This window comes from Diabrotica virgifera, chromosome 1, assembly GCF_917563875.1.
Source record: "Diabrotica virgifera virgifera chromosome 1, PGI_DIABVI_V3a".
NCBI classification, from domain to species: Eukaryota; Metazoa; Arthropoda; class Insecta; order Coleoptera; family Chrysomelidae; genus Diabrotica; species Diabrotica virgifera.
In genome coordinates this window covers 100,904,883-100,925,559 of record NC_065443.1, presented here as the reverse complement: position 1 = coordinate 100,925,559, position 20,677 = coordinate 100,904,883, and the positions used below count along the sequence as shown (strand labels likewise).

General features: G+C 33.3%; 1 protein-coding gene across 4 annotated transcripts in view; it reads right to left on the bottom strand.

Moving 5' to 3' along the window:
• LOC114349416 (hypoxia-inducible factor 1-alpha) overlaps positions 1–20,677 on the bottom strand; it is a 356,521-nt gene that overhangs the window by 183,437 nt on the left and 152,407 nt on the right. For all 4 annotated transcript variants that reach the window (XM_028299786.2, XM_028299789.2, XM_028299787.2 and 1 more), the window contains exons 5-7: positions 18,132–18,334; positions 14,964–15,070; positions 549–693 (exon numbers count right to left, since the gene is read on the bottom strand). In XM_028299786.2, coding sequence (XP_028155587.1) covers positions 549–693; positions 14,964–15,070; positions 18,132–18,334 — 455 coding nt within the window. The remainder of the gene's footprint in view (positions 1–548; positions 694–14,963; positions 15,071–18,131; positions 18,335–20,677) is intronic.

The following is a 20,677-nucleotide window of genomic DNA, read 5'->3' as shown; positions in this document are numbered from 1 at the left end:
CCATTATACTATTGGATATAGAAATTGAGTCAATACTCGCAATCTTAAAGTATGTATTTATTAGTTGTTACAAATTATGGGGCAACCGGTTTCGAGGCTTACATTATTTGCTCATCATCACATCCAGTACATACAGTCTTGCACAATTACAAACTACAAGATATCAGTAACAGTTGTAGTAGTTTTGCAGTTGTAGTTTATAATTGTGGAAGACTATGTACTGGACCTGATGATGAGGCAAATAATGTACGCCTCGAACCCGGTTGCCCCATAATTTGTAACAACTAATAAATACATACTTTAAGATTGCGAGTATTGACTCAATTTCTATATCCAATAGAATAATTTTTCAATAAAAATATCTCTTAATGTATCAAATGAGAATCACGCCAGTCCATATTACGTCCTTTTAATTACTCAGTAATATTTCTAGTATAACACGATATAATTAATATATAGAATATTAGCACACCGCGGTAAAAATCTTGATCACTTGGAACAACAAAGCATTGTCGAAAAAATAAAGCTTAAAAAGTTTAGGTACTCACCTAATCACGTGGTTAACACACACTACGCTCTGAGGTTTCTGGTTCTTGTCATGGATCAATGTAGCTTGAGTTACTAACCATACGTATCCGCCGTTCTTGGCTAGGAAGCGATACTGCTGGGTTTGACACTGACCCTTGGAAAACACTGGAAGTAAAACGTAGAAGATTATTTTTAAAAGATCAACAAACAGTTTAAATATTGTTGAATATTTGGATGGACCCGATGTTTACTTTTTTAAATTCATGACGACTTGATATAAAGTTTAAATGGCCTTGTCCAGATTTGTGAATACCTTGTAACGTGTGAAATAGCCTCCACGTTACAGTATATTTATTTTCTCCTTATCTTGCTAAATTTTGTGAAACACCCAGTATAGTGGGTGTTTCACAAAAAAGCTACATTTTACCAGCCAAAAGAACAAGTTGGACTTCGCACAAACTTTGGAACACACGACCATCTGCAGGCAGTAAACTTACTAATTGAAAAGTCAATAGAATATAATAAGCCTCTTGTCCTAGCATTCGTGGATTTTTATAAAGCCTTTGACACGAAAGAGCTGGGTAGCATTTTAGAAGCTCTAAGTCAGGGGTTCCCAAACTGGGGGGGCGCGCCCCCCTGGGGGGCATGAGGACATATCAGGGGGGTCGCGAGGCAAGTTGAACATTAAATTAAATTTAGTTATTTTTCTAAAATTCAAAATTAACCGCTTATTAGACTGTGTCTGGTAACGCAGAGTAAGCAAAAGTTATCTCAAATACCTCTTTTTGACAACACTGTGAAAAGCCGCATTGATGATATGACCGAAGACATACAAAACCAGGTAGTTGATGCAGTAAAATGATCGCCATTTTTTGCTATTCAGCTAGACGAGAGTACTGACATAGCACAATGTTCTAAGTTAATTGTTTATGTTTGGTATATTCAAAACGAAAGAATGAAAGACGAGCTACTCTTTTCTACAGAGTTGGAGACTGGAGACCACGACAAACGCTATTAATGTTATGAAAGCAGTGTGAGAGGTTTTTGACAAACATGAACTCTCTTTGCAAAAACTGATCAGTTTATGTACAGATGGCGCACCTTCAATGCTTGGTTTTCGCTCAGGCTATTTGCAATTAGTAATAGAGAAAAATGCTGATGTGATTGGGATACATTGTTTTATACATCGACAAGCCTTGGCAGCAAAAACCCTCCAAATGAACTTATGGCTGTCTTAAAGTTGTGTATTAAAGTAGTGAAGTACATAAAAAAAACAGTGCGTTGAATACTCGACTGTTTAAAACTCTTTGTGAAGATTTAGAAAATCACAAAACACTGCTACTTCATACAGAAGTACGATGGCTCTCAAAAGGAAACATGGCAAGATTATTTGACCTTTGAGATGAAGTAATCACCTTGGTCCATCAAAAGCAAAATGAGCTAAACATGGCCTTCAAAAAACATTGATCAAAAGTAATATTGGCTTATTTGTCAGACATCCTTGACTCGTTGAACAGCCTTAACCTAAAACTGCAGGGTGGAGACTCAAATATGGTAGTTACTCATTGTGATGGAGGCTTAGTTACTCAACTTTGGGGCGTAAAATATCAGAAAACCCCTGAAATTATTCAATTTTTTCTAAAGTAGAGCCAATCTTAGAAGAAACACGCTTCAAGGACATTTATGAAGGATCAAATTTGAAAATCCAAATATCAAACCATTTGAAGAGCCTAATTGAAGAGTTCCAGAAATACTTCCCAAACACTTGTGACAATTTTATTTACAGAATGTCAACTGATCCATTCCATGTCAACATAGACTCCCTGCTGAATCACTTCAAGAAGATGCTTTGCAAATAAATCCAAATGATTTTTTGCATGATTCCTCTGCCAAATAATTTGTTATAATTGACAAATTATTCATTTTGGTTAAAATATTTCAAAGTGTATCTTAGTGTATCATGGGGGCTCATCATGCTCATTTATATTTGCCTTTTTCAAGTAACTGTGCGATTTTCAACACTTGTGGCAATTAAAACAAAGTATCGGAATAAACTTGATGTTGGTAGTGACTTGTGGTGTGTACTTACTAAAACTCAGCCCCGAATAGGCATACTAGTAAATAAAACGCAAACACATCGATCTCACTAACCAACCTAATCTACATATTTTTATTTTATTAATAATTTTTGTATTTTATGATATTGTTGTATCTTAAGGCAGAATAAATAAATGTTTTGTTTTATTCCTATTTAGGCGCATACAATTTATTGTAAAGGGGGGGGGACACCAGACGCTCTCATTTCAAAAAAAGGGGGCGTGGTACAAAAAAGTTTGGGAACCCCTGCTCTAAGTGGATGTCGTATTAACTATCGTTATAGTACATTCATCTATAACATTTATAAAGAGACATACATATAACAATGAGTGTTAAGATACATGATGAAACCAACCAAATAAGCATACAAGGCGGCGTAAGACAAGACGACACACTCTCGCCAAAACTATTCATAACTGTTCTTGAATATGCCTTTAAGATGCTCAACTGGGACAATAAAGGGATCACAATAGATGGAGAAAAGTTAAATCATCTTCGTTTTGCAGATGACATAATCCTTATAGCTGATGACTAAAGACCGGATTATATGTTTTTTCGATAACCACCAAAGATACAGTCAAACGCTTCAGGATGTAGACGAATTATGATAATTAAAGGCGTTTGACATTAATTTAATTTTACATATTTAGAATATTTTCGTTATTTTAACATATATGGATGGTTTGAACATATTTTCGACTGTTTGACATATTTTGGCATATTTTTAACAAATTTTAGCGAAATTTTTATTGATGTCACAAGAATCGTCGCAGACGCAGGCAATGCGTATTATAGTTCCATTTATTTTACGACTGTGATTTATAATAATTTATGTTATGCCGGTTATTCAAGCTTCAAGAAATATTTCCCATTCAAAAATTGTCATTATTCAGAAACATACAACAAAAATGAGGTGCTAGTTGTATTATCGAGTGATTCTTAAAAATGCCTAAAGTGAAAAACTTTTTGGTGGCCTTTTGGATCAAAACCGTTCCAGAATTAGTTTTGAACGAAGAAAAAGTGTTCTGCAAAGCATGTGCTAAAATAGTAAGTTGATAATGATAATTTTACAATTTTATTTGTTATTTATTTTGCACATTCGATTAAACAAGCTATTTAAATTGCTATAGTTTATGGGGCACATATTATTTTTATTGTCAATGAATAAGATGCTGAATTTATATTAAGGTTAAAAACCTTATTTATCTACAGTAAGAATCATATTTTGTGGCGGATAAAGTTTTCATTATATGGTTTTCTTTTGTAGATTCCATGTGAGAAAAAATCCCAATTAATATCTTTCAACTGACTTCATAAAGGAAGATGGCAAAAAATGAAACAGTCAAATTTGGTGCAAATGTCTTTAGGTCAGGCACTAATGGCAACATCTTCATCTACAAAAAGTCAGGGTGAACAACAAGTATTCAATTCCGATTTAACCAAAGCTTTGCTTGCTGCTAATATTCCACTTAATAAATTACAAAATCCGTGTTTTAAAACATTTTGCAAACATATTGCAAACATACTATAACCGACGAAAGTACTTTAAGAAAAAATTACGTTACTGATGTTTATGTGGACATAATTAAAGAAATTATGCAAACTATAAATAACAATTATATATATATTTTATAGTAGTGAATATAAAATAAAAATGTATTCACGTCAGTTGCAACGGGGGGACTAATAAATATCGAAAATTTTTACCTGGAGTAGAGATAGCAGCCTATGCATTCTCCGAAGAGCCTCTAATAAGAGGTGAAATCGTCGATAAGAGTGCTGGTTGCGCTCTCTAAACTAAGTAAAAATTAAGACAGTTTTGGCTTCGCATTGCAGCTGAATAAAAATGGTATACATTTTTATAACTAATTTTAAGTTTTGAAGAAACAAATATTGGTGCGATTTCAAAATGCAAATCAATTTTAGCAAACAAGTCACTGCACAATGAGCTTTGTTTTATTAAATCGAATTATGAATTTGTTTATAAAACCATCCTCAATCTTGAAACTGAATCGCGTCCACTACAAAAGTCTCTTAATTTAATTCAGAAATTTAAGGAAAACGTGGAGAAAGTTTCTGGAAAAATTGGACAATCAATAAATAAAAAATGTATTGAAACTTTACAGAAAAATAGTTATTCAAACCAAACTCTTTGTGGCGATTTTGATTTTGAACACCAATTTAAATGCGGAGATTGTTAATGTTTTAAAATTTGCACCAATCACACCAGTTGATGTTGAACAAAGCTTTTCAACATACAAATTACTACTAACGGATAGGCGACATATTTTTTCTATTGAAAATATTGAAAAACATTTGATTGTGAATTGTTTTTACAAGAAGGAATAAAATGTAGAAACGTAAGTAATAGTAATAGGTACTAGATAGGTATACATTGGTATATTATGTATGTTCATTTTGTCAATATATGTAGGTACTTATCGTTATTTAATAAAACTTTTATATATTTTTTAATACATATTTTCTTGTTACTTTAAAATGCTTTTCACATATTCCACATATTTGGAACATATTTTAAACTTTTAGGGAATATTTTCAACATATTTTACTCATATTTCAGACATATCTATGCACATATTTCAGTCAAAACAGGAACATATAATCCGGTCTCTACTGATGACCTAGGAGAAGTAAAGGAAATGCTAAATGAGTTCGACGCTATCTGCTTGAAAATAGGCCTAAAAATGAACTTTACTAAAACTAAATTTATGACTAATCAATCTGGTTTCAAGCAGATAGCTGATTATACGTGAACAAAAAATAGAACTAGTGGAAAAGTACATTTACTTAGGTCATGAAATTAGAATTGGCAGAGATAACCAAATATGCGAAATAAAACGAAGATACGAGACATATTTGGGAGGAGTATACCGATTTGTTTAAAAAGACAAGTGTTTGATCAATGTGTGCCACCGGTAATGACATATGGAGCAGAGACACTGACTCTAACCAAGGCAACAGCGTCGAAAATGCAGGTTGCTCAAATAGACCAGTAAGGATCTGTGAATAAACGTCTATTTTTGGATGTGAAAGGTGGCATTCAGATTTTTGCAGATTAAGTTAGGTGACACCTTCAGTAATAATAATTGACTTATGCTCCTTCTCAAATATGCCCGGAACATTAATAAAAAAATTAAAATATTTAAAAATTTCGAAAAACGTCGATTTTTTTCTGCTTTCTTTGCTTATAACTTTAAAACGATTCGTTTTGGAACAAAGTCGTAGAGAAATAAAATAAAGATAACTGAATTTTGTATGATATACGACTGGTCAAAAATGTCTTAACGTATTACCTTTTCTGCAATATAGCAATAAATACAAAATAAGGGGGCAAAATACGCCTGTTGTTATTCAATGTTTTTAACCACTTTGGTGGCACTTAGAACCTTAGTAATTCGCTTAGGAAATTCTTTGTAATATACTTAAACCGTGTACCAAATTTCATTAAAATCGACCTAATAGATTTTGCATAATAAATTTGTAATCTAAATGTTTTTAAAAAAGTTCAAATTTTTTAAAATCTTTCTGAACAAAAAGTAGACCATTTAGAAGTTGTCTAATTTTTTTACATATAAAGAGGTGCCCTACCTATATCTAATACACTTTACATAATTAAAATCGGATAATTTAAGGGACATCAGCAATGTTTTAAACTTATAAACAATTTTTTGGCTTATAAACAAATAGCTTTGTTTAATAATAGAAAAATTAATTTTTAGCAATGCAAATAATTAAAACCGGTATAATTTGACTTAAACTTTCAAGTGCTGTCAGCAGAATTGCTATTTTATTTTTTAATCAAAAGTTATTCGCGTTCAAAAATTGCAATTTTTCGCATTTTTGAAAGTTCCACTGCGTTTATCTCGAAAACTATGGATCCTACGAAAAACTTGTAAGAACATTTTTTGCTTAGAATTACCCAAGAAATACAAAAAAATGTTTTATTTTGCGAAAAATCGATGTTATGTAATTCCTCAAGTTCTTTGTTTATAACAATCTTATCGACATCCGGATCAACTGTTACCCAAAAAAATCGTGTTCTACGGGTCAAAAAATACATAAAAAAACTTGGGTAAGTCCATCTAAATAAAGGAGCCCGTTGCACCCCCTCCTGGCCACAGGACTAATTTGTTTATAAGCCAAAAAATTGTTTATAACTTTAAAACATTGCTGAGGCTGCTTAAACAATCCGATTTCAATTCTGTAAAGTGCATTAGATAGGTGGAGTGCTTCTTTATATGTAAAAAAAATTGACAAATCTTTGTATGTTCTAGTTTTTGTTGTGCAAGATTTTAAAAATTTTAATTTTTTAAAAAAAGTTTAGATTGCAAAAAATATTATTCAAAATCTAGTAAGTCAATTTTAATGAAATTTGGTGTACGGTTTTAGTACATTACAAAAATTTTCTAAGCGAATTAGGAAGGTTCCAATTGTAACCTAAGTGATGGAAAATCATTTAATAATGACAGGCTTGTTTTGCCCCCTTATTTTATATTTATTGCTATTTTGCAACAAGGGTGATAAATTGAGACATTTTTAACCAATCGCATCTGATAGAAAATTTAATTATCTTTGTTTTATTCCTATACGACTTTGTTCCAAAATGAATCGTTTTAAAGTTATAAGCAAAAACAGTAGAAAAAAAAACGAAATTTTTTGAAATTTTTAAATATTTTATTTTTTTTTATTAATATTCCGGGCATATTTGAGAAGGAGCATAATTCAATTAATATTAACGAAGTTATCACCTAACTTTATCCGCAAAAATCGGAATGCCACCTCTCACATCCACCTAAAAACAGATCCTTACTGGTCTAAAAGGCGTATGGAAAGATGCATACTGGGCTTAACCCTACGGAATAAGATAAAAAATGAAGATCGCAGACAAAGAACCAGTATCACAGATTTTATAGAACGTGTCACCAGGCTCAAATGGAACGGGGCAGGACACGTTGCCAGGATGAAGGATTCAAGATGAACACGAAAGCTAAAGGAATGGAGACCAAGAGAAGATAAACCCAGTAGAAGAAGGCCACCTACACTATGGACAGACGGTATCAGGCGGATTAGTAAAAACTGGCAACAATCTGCACAAAACCGTGAAGTGTGGAAATAATCGGAAACCTATGTCCTGCAGTGGACGTAAATTGGTTGGATGATGATGATAACCCAGTATAGTCATTTATTTCACATCCAAATATTTTCCACGATATTATGTTTTGACCGGTTTACAAAAATTTCCGCAGTAATAAAAAATCCCATTAAATATTTAATTTCACTATTCTTGACTATTTGCGTTTAAGATGCCACAAAAGAACAGCTATATTTCGACCACCAAGAGTCAAAAACTGTTCTTCGCGTAGGTAGTTTTTTGCCAATATAAATAATATACAGTCCCTGCTCAATTTATTAGACTCACCCTAGAAATATCAGTTTTTTCATTTGAACCACCTTAAAAGTAGGTTGAAAGTCATACGAAACTGCTGAATGGGTTAAATAACAATTACTTAATAATTGTGCTACATAATTAAGTTAAAAATGGTGGAAGTTTTTGATTTAATTGTGAAAACTTGAGAGATGGCAATATAATGGGATAAAAGGGTGCAATATGATTCGACTTTTTTCAACTTTAGTTTTTTAGTGAAGTTAGTGATTGGTGTTCAATTTTCGTAAAATTTGCAGTGGTGGGTATTAATATTGTTCTGATGTTGTTCTATGTGAACGTTAGTTTTTAATTTATTTTAATATATTAAAAGAAATATGTTAATTTCTAAAAGATGAATATTTTCGATTTGAATTTTTTCATACGGGTGATTGCAAAAATCTTTTTGTTGAGCAAATCTTTTCTGTTACTGCTCTTTTAGAAAATATCGCATGTTGTCAAAAAGAAATAGCAAAAAAATGTGGTGTATCTTAATCTTTAGTTCGAAGATTGAGTCAAAAACCTAAAGGGAAACATCATGATATATCGATTTGGAGGAGTTGGTATGGCAGAAAGATTTCAGTCACTCCCAGAGGGCAACAATTTTTAACGAATGTGGTTATAAAATACAGAAGAGTCACCCATAGCGATATACGGAATGAATTGGAAGAATCAGAGTGTTCAGCATCGGAGTCCACTGTACGCCGAAATTTGTACAGCATGGGATTCAAATGTCTTAGGCCAGTTAAGGAACCAACTAAACAACCAACTATCACCACAAATGCTCAAAAAGGCTTAGTTTGGGCCAATTTGCATTAATATTTTATAGCCATCTAATATTTATGCAAATTGGCCGAAACTAAGCGTTTCTAGAGCATTTGTGGTGATGGTTTTGGTTTCTTAACTGGTCTATAACATTTGAATCCCATACTGTACAAATTTCGGCGTACAGTGGACTGCGATACTGACTCTGCTTCTTCCAATTTATTCCTTATATCGCCGTGGTGACTCTTTTGTGTTTTACAGCCAAATTCATTAAAAATCCTTGCCCTCTCGGAGTGACTGAAATCTTTCTGTTATACCAACCCCTCCAAATCGATGTAACATGATGTTTCCCTTTAGGTTTTTGACTCAACCTTCGAACTAAAGATTAAGATACACCGCATTTTTTTGCTATTTCTTTTTGACAACATGCGATATTTTCTAAAAGAACAGCAACAGATGAGATTTACTCAACAAAAAGATTTTTACAATCACCCATATGAAAAAATTCCAATCGAAAATATTCATCTTCTAGAAATTAACATATTTCTATTAATATCTTAAAATAAATTAAAAACTAACGTTCACATAGAACAACGTTAGAATAATATTAACACTCACCACTGCAAATTTTACGAAAATTGAACATCAATCACTAATTTAACTAAACAACTAAAGTTGAAAAAAATCGAGTCATTGCGCCCTTTTATCCCATTCTATTGCCATCTGTCAAGATTTTACAATTCAATAAAAAAATTTACCATTTTTAGCTTAATTATGTAGCATGATTATTAAGTAATTATTGTTATTTAACCCATTTAGCAGTTCAGTATAACTTTGAAGATACTTCAAGGTGCTTGAAATTAAAAAAAAACTGATTTTTCTCGGGTGAGTCTAATAAATTGAGCAGGGACTGTACACAAATTCTCAAATATTGTGATTGTTATAAGTACTGTATTATTTTTCTTTCTTAGATTATTCTTAGTAATTTCTTTTGTTTGTTCATGCGCCAAAGTGCCTCCTTGTTAGAAACTTTTTGTACCTATGGAATTTTCAGCATCCGTCTGTGTATATACATCTTAAAGGCATCTGTTCTCTTTTCTGTTTCAGAGTCTTGTCCAATTTTCACAGCCATATAGCAAGACAGAAAACAAATAACATCTATCATTCGGATTCTGAGCTCCAGACTAAGGTCTGATCTTGCAAAAAATGTTTTCATGATGAGTGTTTTCCTCACTTGTTCGATTCTTGATAGTTTTTCAATTAGTTAAATTATATTATAGTTCTCTTCTTTATTTTTGTATTTCTCGCTTCTCTTCTTCTTCTTAAGGTGCCTATCCGTTCCGGATGTTGGCGATCAGCATGGCTATCCTAACTTTGCTTGCTGCTATTCTGAATAGTCCGGTTGTCGATGTATTAAACCACTTTCTCAGGTTTTGAAGCCAAGATATTCTTCTTCTCCCTGGTCATCTCTTTCCAAATACCTTGCCTTGAAAAATGAGTTGCAACAAGCCATATCTCTGTTCATTTCTTATAACATGGCCAAGATATTCTAGTTTGCGCTCTTTGATTGTATTAATAATCTCGCATTCCTTGCCTATTCTACGTAGAACCTCAACATTAGTCACACGATCCACCCACGAAATTCTCAAAATGCGTCTGTAACACCACATCTCGAATGCATCGAGTTTTCTCAACGAAGCCTCGGAAAGTGTCCAGCCTCTACTCCGTATATTAATGTAGAAAATACATAGCATCTGATGATAGAGATTTTGGGAGCAAGAGGTAAATCGTGGCTTACGAAAAGAGACTTCATCATTATGAACGCTGATCTCGCTTTTCCTATGCGTTGTTTTATTTCACTTGAGTGGCCCCACTGACTGTTTATGTTGGTACCAAGGTATGTGTAGCTGTCGACCCTGTCAATTAGTTGTTGGTGAACCAAAAGCTGTGTATTTAATATTTCGCGCTTACTGACTACCATGTACTTTTTTTTTCGTATTGAGCTCAAGTCCGTATTCTCTACTTATATCTGACATGCGCGACATTATTCTCGCTTTGTATTTGTATTTCTCGCTTCTCTGTCGATCCAAATCTAATTGTTACTATTGAATACCATAAGATAGGGTTCCAATTTGAACCGAGGCCCTCAATTCCAATTTGGTTCTTAACCAAATATCATTTTTAATTACGACAATATTTTTTAAATTCAAGAGCAATATTTTTAACACTCAAACAACATATTTTATTATCAGATTTAGCCGTTCGGCTCACACTCCCTCAATGGGGAAAATTGACTCCCAGATACCTACGGTACCCAAATGATTGAGCTCTGGTGGGACTATTTCCATGTTATCGAGCCTAGGTGACTTGGTACGCCGGAGTATCTGCCAAAAAACTTTTTACGCATCTGGACGTTGAGAGTAGTATCGCTTTCTGCATGGTCTTATCGATATGTTCATTCATTCATAACTAAATACTAATTTTTTTGGTTCTCTTTATGTATTTTGCTAAATTTTCTTATGTATGCTATTTATTTCAATGTACAGTTAATCCGTTACAAAGAGGATTTAGAGAAAGTTAAAACCTATTTGTTTAGGGTAAATACTATGCAGTGAATTTTATAATTTTGAATTTTAATGTTATTTGTGCTTTGTTTACACCTGTGTAAGATTTATTTAAAACCGTTCATATATTGCTAACATTTTCATTTCGTTGTGACATTCATACCGGTCTTTCGTTTAGTCATTAACTATTTAGACGGGAAATAAGCCACAATTAAATTGAAAAAATAATTTTATTAACGTTTCGACGCCCAAATCGGGTGTAGTTGTCAAAATACAAAATACTACTAATTAAACAAAAATGTTGTTGCTAAGTAAAAAAATTCTTCTAATAATTTATTTAATCTGACTCATTTATATTGGCAATTCAGACATATATTATAGATTTTAAAGTAGAAGACTTTAAAATGATATTGCCAATATTTATGAGTTGCGTTCCTGGGACGACTTTACTGAAAGATAGTTCATTCGATTACATGAAATCAATCTCAACTCAAGAATATCCGTCACAAAAACATCATAGCATGTGATCTGTCTTTAAAAAGACAACCAAATGCAACGATGACAGTAAAATTCTCGCGTTAGAGATTCCATAGTAAATTATTCATACGCGAGAATTTTACTGTCATCGTTGCATTTGGTTCTTTTTAAAGAGAGATCACATGCTATGATTTTTTTGTGACGGATATTCTTGAGTTGGAGTTGATTTCATGTAATCGAATGAACTATTTTTCAATAAAGTCGTCCCAGGAACGCAACTCATAAATATTGGCAATATCATTTTAAAGTCTTCTACTTTAAAATGTAAATATATGTCTGAATTGCCAATATAAATGAGTCAGATTAAATAAATTATTAGAAGAATAAAAATGTATACCATTTTTATTCAGTTGCAATGCGAAGGCAAAACAATCTTACTTTTCAATTAGAATACGGAGTGCAATCCAGCCCTCTGAATCGCGATTTTCGATTCTTATTGGAATCTCATTGGAGAGAGCGCAGGCTTGTTCTCCATATCCTAACTGACTAGCACCGAGAGCTTTTCCCACACATTGCAACTGAAACAAATAGGCTAGGTGACTAGCGTCATCTGGCAATTGAAAGATGAAGTTTTTCAATCATAATAGCAACATTAATAATACTGAAAATATTAAAAATGTTACTAAAAGATTTTTAAATTGAAAAACTTATTGGTACATTTTCCTGGTGACACCTCCAAGGCTTCTACAATTTGCAAGCCAAATGGATGCTGCAGTGAAGACAAAGGGAAGGAATTCTACACTATGCAATTCACATCCCCGTCTGCAGCTTGGTAAAGTTCCAACGGAAGATGCACCTAGTTACTCTACGGAGTAATACGACTATAAAATAAAAATGTATACCATTTTTATTCAGTTGCAATGCGAAGGCAAAACAATCTTACTTTTCAATTAGAATACGGAGTACAATCCAGCCCTCTGAATCGCGATTTTCGATTCTTATTGGAATCTCATCGGAGAGAGCGCAGGCTTGTTCTCCATATCCTAACTGACTAGCACCGAGAGCTTTTCCCACACATTGCAACTGAAACAAATAGGCTAGGTGACTAGCGTCATCTGGCAATTGAAAGATGAAGTTTTCCAATCCTAATAGCAACATTAATAATATTGAAAATATTAAAAATATTACTAAAAGATTTTTAAATTGAAAAACTTATTGGTACATTTTCCTGGTGACACCTTCAAGGCTTCTACAATTTGCAAGCCAAATGGATGCTGCAGTGAAGACAAAGGGAAGGAATTCTACACTATGCAATTCACATCTCCGTCTGCAGCTTGGTAAAGTTCCAACGGAAAATGCACCTAGTTACTCTACGGAGTAATAAGACTATAAAATAAAAATGTATACCATTTTTTAACTCGGTGCATTTTCCGTTGGAACTTTACCAAGCTGCAGACGGGGATGTGAATTCATAGTGTAGAATTCCTTCCCTTTGTCTTCACTGCAGCATCCATTTGGCTTGCAAATTGTAGAAGCCTTGGAGGTGTCACCAGGAAAATGTACCAATAAGTTTTTCAATTTAAAAATCTTTTAGTAATATTTTTAATATTTTCAATATTATTAATGTTGCTATTAGGATTGAAAAACTTCATCTTTTTTTATTAGAAGAATTTTTTTACTTAGCAACAACATTTTTGTTTAATTAGTAGTATTTTGTATTTTGACAAAGACACCCGATTTGGGCGTCGAAACGTTAATAAAATTATTTTTTCAATTTAATTGTGGCTTATTTTTTCATCTAAATAGTTAATCATAAAAATGCTACAAGGAAATAGCTTCATAACAACATTTCGTTTAGTCCTTCTTTTTGTACCATGTGTATCCCATTTCCCGTTTTTCTTTTTGGGATTCAAACCTTTAAATAAATAATGGCGCCCAATTTTTTGTGTGAAGAATCGTTGTTCTTTTTCCTTTCCTTCTTTTGTTGTTTTGTTTTAATCGAGCTGACCCATCATTATACACCGACTAAGCAACGTCTACAATAAAGTGTCCAGAGCCTACTTCACACTAGTTAAGTTCACTGTGTACCTACGGTAAGACATAAAAAAAATATTTAATATTTGGATGGACTCGATGTTTGGTTGTTTACAAAACTCTTGACGACTTGATCTAAGGTTTCCATTCACACGTCTCGATGGAGCCCTTATCCCATAGCTATTTTTTGTATTGTAACGGTAGAGCCTCTAGCTCGCGCATTCGGCTCGCCAGTGGACACTGAACGCGCGCCGTCCCACCAGAGTTCTCACCACTACCGACGAGAATGCTAGGAGATGGTCCGTCGGAATTATATAAAATAGAGATCGAGGCAACAGAAAGTTATTTCAATCTGGAGAACTGATCTGGCAAATAACTCATCGGGTCCTGGTGGCCAACCTGGCTCCAAGCAGTGAGTTGGAGCTAAACGGGAGTCTTACGGAGTACTGATCTAAAAAGACTCACTGGTTCAAGCTGAAGTGTTGATCTAGCGAAAACCAATCGGGCTTCGACGATTTGAGTTAAAGTCAGCCGTGTAACGGTTCAGATTGATGAATCGCTCACGGTGACGGTAACCGTGAATTAAATGGTTGCTCCCATCTTCATCTGAGTTTTTTTCAGTCACTGGTATTCTTCAACCAAGGATTATCATGAAGGGCACTAATTGGAGACATCATTTTTTTGATGTTATATCTAAGTTCCCTAATTGCTTTAGAATATGCGATTACTTTTGTATTTAAAGTTAATTTATCTGTATTTTCTCAAGCTGATTGGTGAATATGATCTTCTATCAATCTAGATCTTCTATTGACAGCGTCACATCCATTTTTACTTCAAATTTTAGTTAGAAGTTTTCTCAGTTCATATTTTTAAATATGAAAGTCATATTGTCAATTATTATCATGCTGTTGGACATTATAAACAACTGCTTCTTACCAGATTGTTCACGTTTTTTTATTTTTTTCTATAAAACCCTTACAGTTCTACAATATTTTCAACAGTAAAGCCTTTCAACTATCAAAATAATGAATTTGTCAACAAACAGGTATACTTACAACACTTATATGATGATATTATTGAATCAATATCCATGGTGTGATGAAAATCGTATGCAGATTTTCCCAATAAGTCTTCAGAATCGTATCCCAACACTTCTTTCATACTGAAACAGAAAAAAAAAGGTTTAAAATTAAAAATTTCTGTTCTGTGTAATATGTACATGAATATATAAACGAACCAAAGTATAATTGTTGCTATCGTAATTAGAGTTGACCATGAAATAAAACTTGGTAAGTTTAAAAACTTTGAAATAAAACATCACTTCTACACAAAAGAATACATTACATAACCTAACTTTTTAATTTTTAATTTAAGATACCCTCTAAACGCTTTTAATTTCTTTTGGTTGGTTACTTTTGTAAGCTGAATACTTATTTGTCAATCATATAATAAAACTCTAGTGCTTGAAAATTCAGATACCGACACACAATTGACGGATACAGGGGAAAAGGCAAAAGTCCAAAAACTACAATTATCAGGAGAAAGAAAACAAAATTTAAACCCATGAAAATCCTACGCTTTTTTTCCGTTTTAGTTAAATATTTTTATAATTTAATTCTAAATGTACTTTTTCTTAATAGGAATAACGTTATGATTTTTATTTTTATTTCCTAGTTAGTTATTTTTTATTTAATCAAAATGGGGACTGATTTGGTTCTTCATCTGAACAGATCAAAACATTTTTATTTTTATTCATTTTTTTATTTCAAGCTACAATCTACTGATTAAAGTTAACCTGATTTCTAAAAAATCGCTTTGATCATCTGGAACATCATCGTGCTCAGACGGTAACTCAGGTTGATTAGCAGAAAGCAGTTGACTGTAGTACACTTTAGATCCCTCTTCTTCACAGAATTTCATTATAACTTTTAGATCAGCATACTCTTCTCTGGGCAAAAGTATAAGCGTTTGGTATTGTAACGGTACGAAGGTCATTGATATATCACCCCTTAATTTTTTTGTGCTAAGACCGTAGGTATTTATATTACGACCCCGGTATAAGCATTCTGTCTAATAGTTTCGTATCCCGAAGCCGCGAATTGTCTCATGAATTATATGAAGTGGGATGTTTACATGAATATTTTTTAAGTTTCTCACATACGTATGGTATTGCGTAATCCTCGTTCCCACATCGATATGTTTTCCGTTTGCCCAGGAGTAGAGCATTTGTTTATTTTCGGCGAGTTATCAAAAGAATTTAATGTTTTTTTGAGACTGAATTCTGTCCACTAGAGCCGGAATGTTGATATGATAAATTCCATAGTAGCGATAAAATTCTCAAGTGACTCTGAGTTTAGATTAGTCGTTAGAGCTGAGCTAGCAATTTTGGTGAGAACCGAAAAACTTGTTTACGGATAATGAGTATTTTCTTATTGGTTAAGAAGAAGATTTACAACTTTTAGTGGGATGCTCTTAGGAACATTGGTTTCTTTTTATTGGATAAACTATCTGATGATTGCCAGAATGGGAGTGTAAATTTCTGCGTTGAATTTTGGAGATAGCAGTTTGAGGAGATCGAGAAAGTTAGTTACGTTAGAGCCGTCAAGAACTCAAGTTGTAGTTGTAGCCTCGGGCAGAGACCGCTTATAGCGGTTTCTGAAGAGTTGAGTTGAAATTTTAGTTTGCGTTTTTTAAGTGAAGTTATTGTGCAATTTTATTGCAGAAGTCTTGGTGTTGGAGTTACAAGTGTTTGTTCCAGTATGGTCTAAACAAGCCGCAGGCCACCGCGTTCCGCTTTTTTTAGGCGAACGCGATATCTTATACCAATATCGGTATAATAAATTTTTCTTACATGCAGTCAGATCCAGGAATTATGCAGGAGTAGAATTTTTTGTGTTACTAGTTTCAACATCGCAGTTAAAGCACTGAGTTGCTTTTATTTTAGTAATTTTTGATCCCGTTTAATAAACTAGAAAACAATTTTTTTTATATTTTTGTTCGAGTAGTGCCAATTTGTTTTGAGAAATAAATCTAATGCTGAATTTTTCTATAAACTATGGGAGTAACCTGATGTACTTTTATTGAATCTATTCATATGTATAGCGACATTTGGTGAAGTGAATAATTGTGCCTTGGACTTAAGACCAACCAAGAAGATTCAGGACTAATAAACAAGGTATTACTTTTTCTATGTTAAAACTTTTCATTTTCTTTTTGATAAAAATGATCTCTATTTGTAACACCGTAAGAGATCACAGATTTAATTTCTTTTTGTTTTAATAAATAATGTTTGATTTGCAAAATACAATTTTATTATTTGTCTTTTCCTTCTCTCTTGTTTCGTACGTACAACAAAGATTAAGCTGAGTAAAGACATAGATAAGGTAAGTCACGCCATATTTGCTTTTATGTAAAATAAAGTATTTTGTAAATTTTATATGGACTTTGTTTTCTTGTTTATTTTTTTTATTTAGCTATCTTTTCTTTAATATTTCTATTTTTTGTATTTGTCTCTTGCGAAGTCTAAGTGCAGCTATGCTTAAACGCTTGGAAACCTTTGAGATGTGGGTAAACAAATGAGTGCTAAAATTAAACTCATTAGAATTTGATCAAGTCTAAAACGGGTTTTAAATATTTTGAAGAATATTAGAATGAACTAGGTCCGAGAAATTTATTGACAAAATAAGTATGTACTGAAAAAAATTAGGAGTTGTGCATCGATTCATATAGATGAGAATTGTATTTACTCTCTAATACTATGTAGTAAGTCAAAAGATAGCAATCGTCCAAAATAGCTACAGCATCAGGTTCCTGCATCGTTAATTGACTCTCTTCAATCCGGTAAAACAATAACAGCTCTACCCAAAGATTTGGAGAGGAAAGAGTTGATTTGAGAAAGAAAAAACCTATCACCATCACGATGCACAAACACACAGAAGCGTTGATGTAAAGACGAAAATGGTTGACTGAAAGTACAAACACTTGTAACTTTCAATTAAATTCACCAGAATATGGAAGGTTTCTACCTGGAGAGTATTTTTCAGGACATGGGGAAAATATAGTATTGTATTTTGATGTACTGAATTGAATAAATTGAAGAATCGTTACAAGATTGGACTTTAGAGAGAATATACTGAACTATAAAGTAAGTTTTTCAATCATGAATTCTTCTTTTATTTTTTGATTAAAAAAAATTAGTCCATTGTCTCATCTTAAAAACTTACAATTCGTCATCAGCATGAGTAATCTTCATATCCATGCTGTGCTTGGTTAAAAACGTTTGCTTCGGAAGAGGAGACTCTATATTTGACGGATGAGGGATGGGTTGATTAACAGCTACGAAACAAGTCTTCGTTTCGGTCGATTCTTCGTCGTCCTTGTTGGCGAGACTTTTGTATTTGACTACGTGACCAGTACAATGAATTACCTAAAAAATATATTTTGATTAATACGATATTCTTATATGTATAACACAATAAAATTTTACGGAGTAAATAAAATAATACTACGGATTGAATCCTGGACACTCACTGAAGCGATGGAGAAAAAACTGGACTGACAAGATAACCAACAAGACCGCACTACGAAGAATGGGGAAAGAAAGAGAAATGATGTGTACGATTAAAAGAAGAAAGTTATATTGTAGCAGATGGATTTTCGCTACAATGTTTTGTTAATAGCATTCATTAATTTTATATCCTATCTCAAGAAAAATATCTATTTTTCTAATTTATTTTGTGAGTTTATATTTCATTAAAATATCCTAAGCCGCTCCTGTTAGAAATATTTCAAAATGTTTCGCAATATAAAAAGAATATTGCGTAACGTTTCCCCTGAAATTTGTGTGTTTGAACCCGTCCTAAGTAAATAAGTTTTCGTCGAATAAGCATCTCTAAGGATCAGAATCGCTCGGTAATTGCGCTATTCTTTTCTTGATCTGTGGTTTCACCCGGTGTCCGAGGAGAAGCGCAATTTAGTCCCACGGTACCCTTTCGCTGGTGTGTTAAGCCAGCAATGTGGGGCTCATCAAAAACCATTACTTTGCCGGTAATAAGGGTTGTATTGTCGCTATGTGAAGTTGTGTGAAGGGTTGTAACCTGTTGAGAGTACTCGTGGAGGATTTCACCCCATGATATTGGATTTTTACGGTGAAAATCGGGTACTCCGTACAGGTTGTACGACGCAGTACAAATGAATTGCGTAGCTGATGGCCGACCTTGTGTGGTGATGTTTTATTCCTGTTCCCGTGTTGGAGTCCCCTATTGATGTCCCAATGAGATGTTTGTTTCCCAAATTCGTCCTGTTTCCATTGTCTTGAGCCTGTTTTCATCTAAAAGAAGCCCTGCGCCCCACCCACCTGTAGATTGACACATGAAAGTGTTTGCTTTGTTCAAGTGTGACAAGTCGTTTTAAAAGAGGTACAGTACTATTTTGATTGTAAACTAGGAGTGATTAAATTTCAAGTGGATATTAGAAGTTGGTAAAATTTAAATTTTTTTTTTAAATATTTTGCTTTTACAATGGTAATTTTTGGCAGAGACATTTGACAGCAGAATGACAAATGAAATATGTAAGTCAAATCTTATTTTGACATACACTGCCCGGTAAAGTTGAAGATTTTTTTGTATTGAAGTCATGTAAGAAAATTTGTAGTGGTTCATATTTTATCCTGTAGTAAAGTCATTCATTTCCTGTTTAAAAATTTGTTTTAAAAAATAAAGTTTGAGGCTTGAAAATAAATGTTTTTGAAAATGTACCTTTCACCCTTTGGAAAAAGGGTACCCTTTGGAAAGTTATTAACCAGATTTCTAATGCAACTGTGTAAGTTTTAGAGTAGAGAAAAAAAGGAATATGGCAAAGAAGCCAATGTTGATGATAGAGATAGCCCGATTAAGCCCAAACGAGGAATCTAAGATGAATGTCCCCCCAATTGGTACCCGTAAGTGCAGAATATGCCCAGTAAGTAAAAAGTAATGAACCAGAGGATTTATTTCAAACGGCGTCCATTTTTAAATAGTAGAAAAGTCCTCTAGTCTGTGTAAGTATCCTTTGTTTATTTGGTTATGGTAGTTAGTCATCTCTAAAACCCTCTCATCCCCCCTAACGATTCCACGACCTGCTACCAACAAAACCTGAGCTGTCGTTCGCAAAGAAGCTTTATGTGTCTGCTCCTTCTACTTTAGCCCATTTCGACCCCCAGTATCTTTGTAGTTAGTCCTATCCCTGTCCCCATCTGAGCAGATATGTAAAACGCTCCAGAATATCAAGGACACATAATGAGAAACGATATTGAATACAGATTACTGAAAATAATCCTTCAAGGCAAATTATTCGGAAAGCGAGGAATTGGGAGAAGACGAATATCATGGTTAACGAACCTGAGGAAATGGTTCTCCACAACAACTACTCTATTTAAAGCATCAGTTAATAAAGTAATTATAGCCACAATGATCGCCAATATTCGAAACGAATAGGCACCAAAAGAAGAATAAAATTTTAATAGAATCCAAGTTAAGAAAAATACAGTAAGAAGAAAATAGTCCGATACACCGACAAATTGAAAGGAATGTAGATTTTCTTCCCGTGATATTTTCATTTATATATCTTTCATACAAGTACCATCTCGGCTTATCATTGACCCTAAAAGTCTTACAACTCTTAATAGTCTCTTCTAAACTTAACCTCGGATCCAATACATAAGTATTCGGTCTTACAAATCTTTATCTTAGCTCTAAATCTAGAGTCCCCATAGCTCATACTCTTCCTTTAA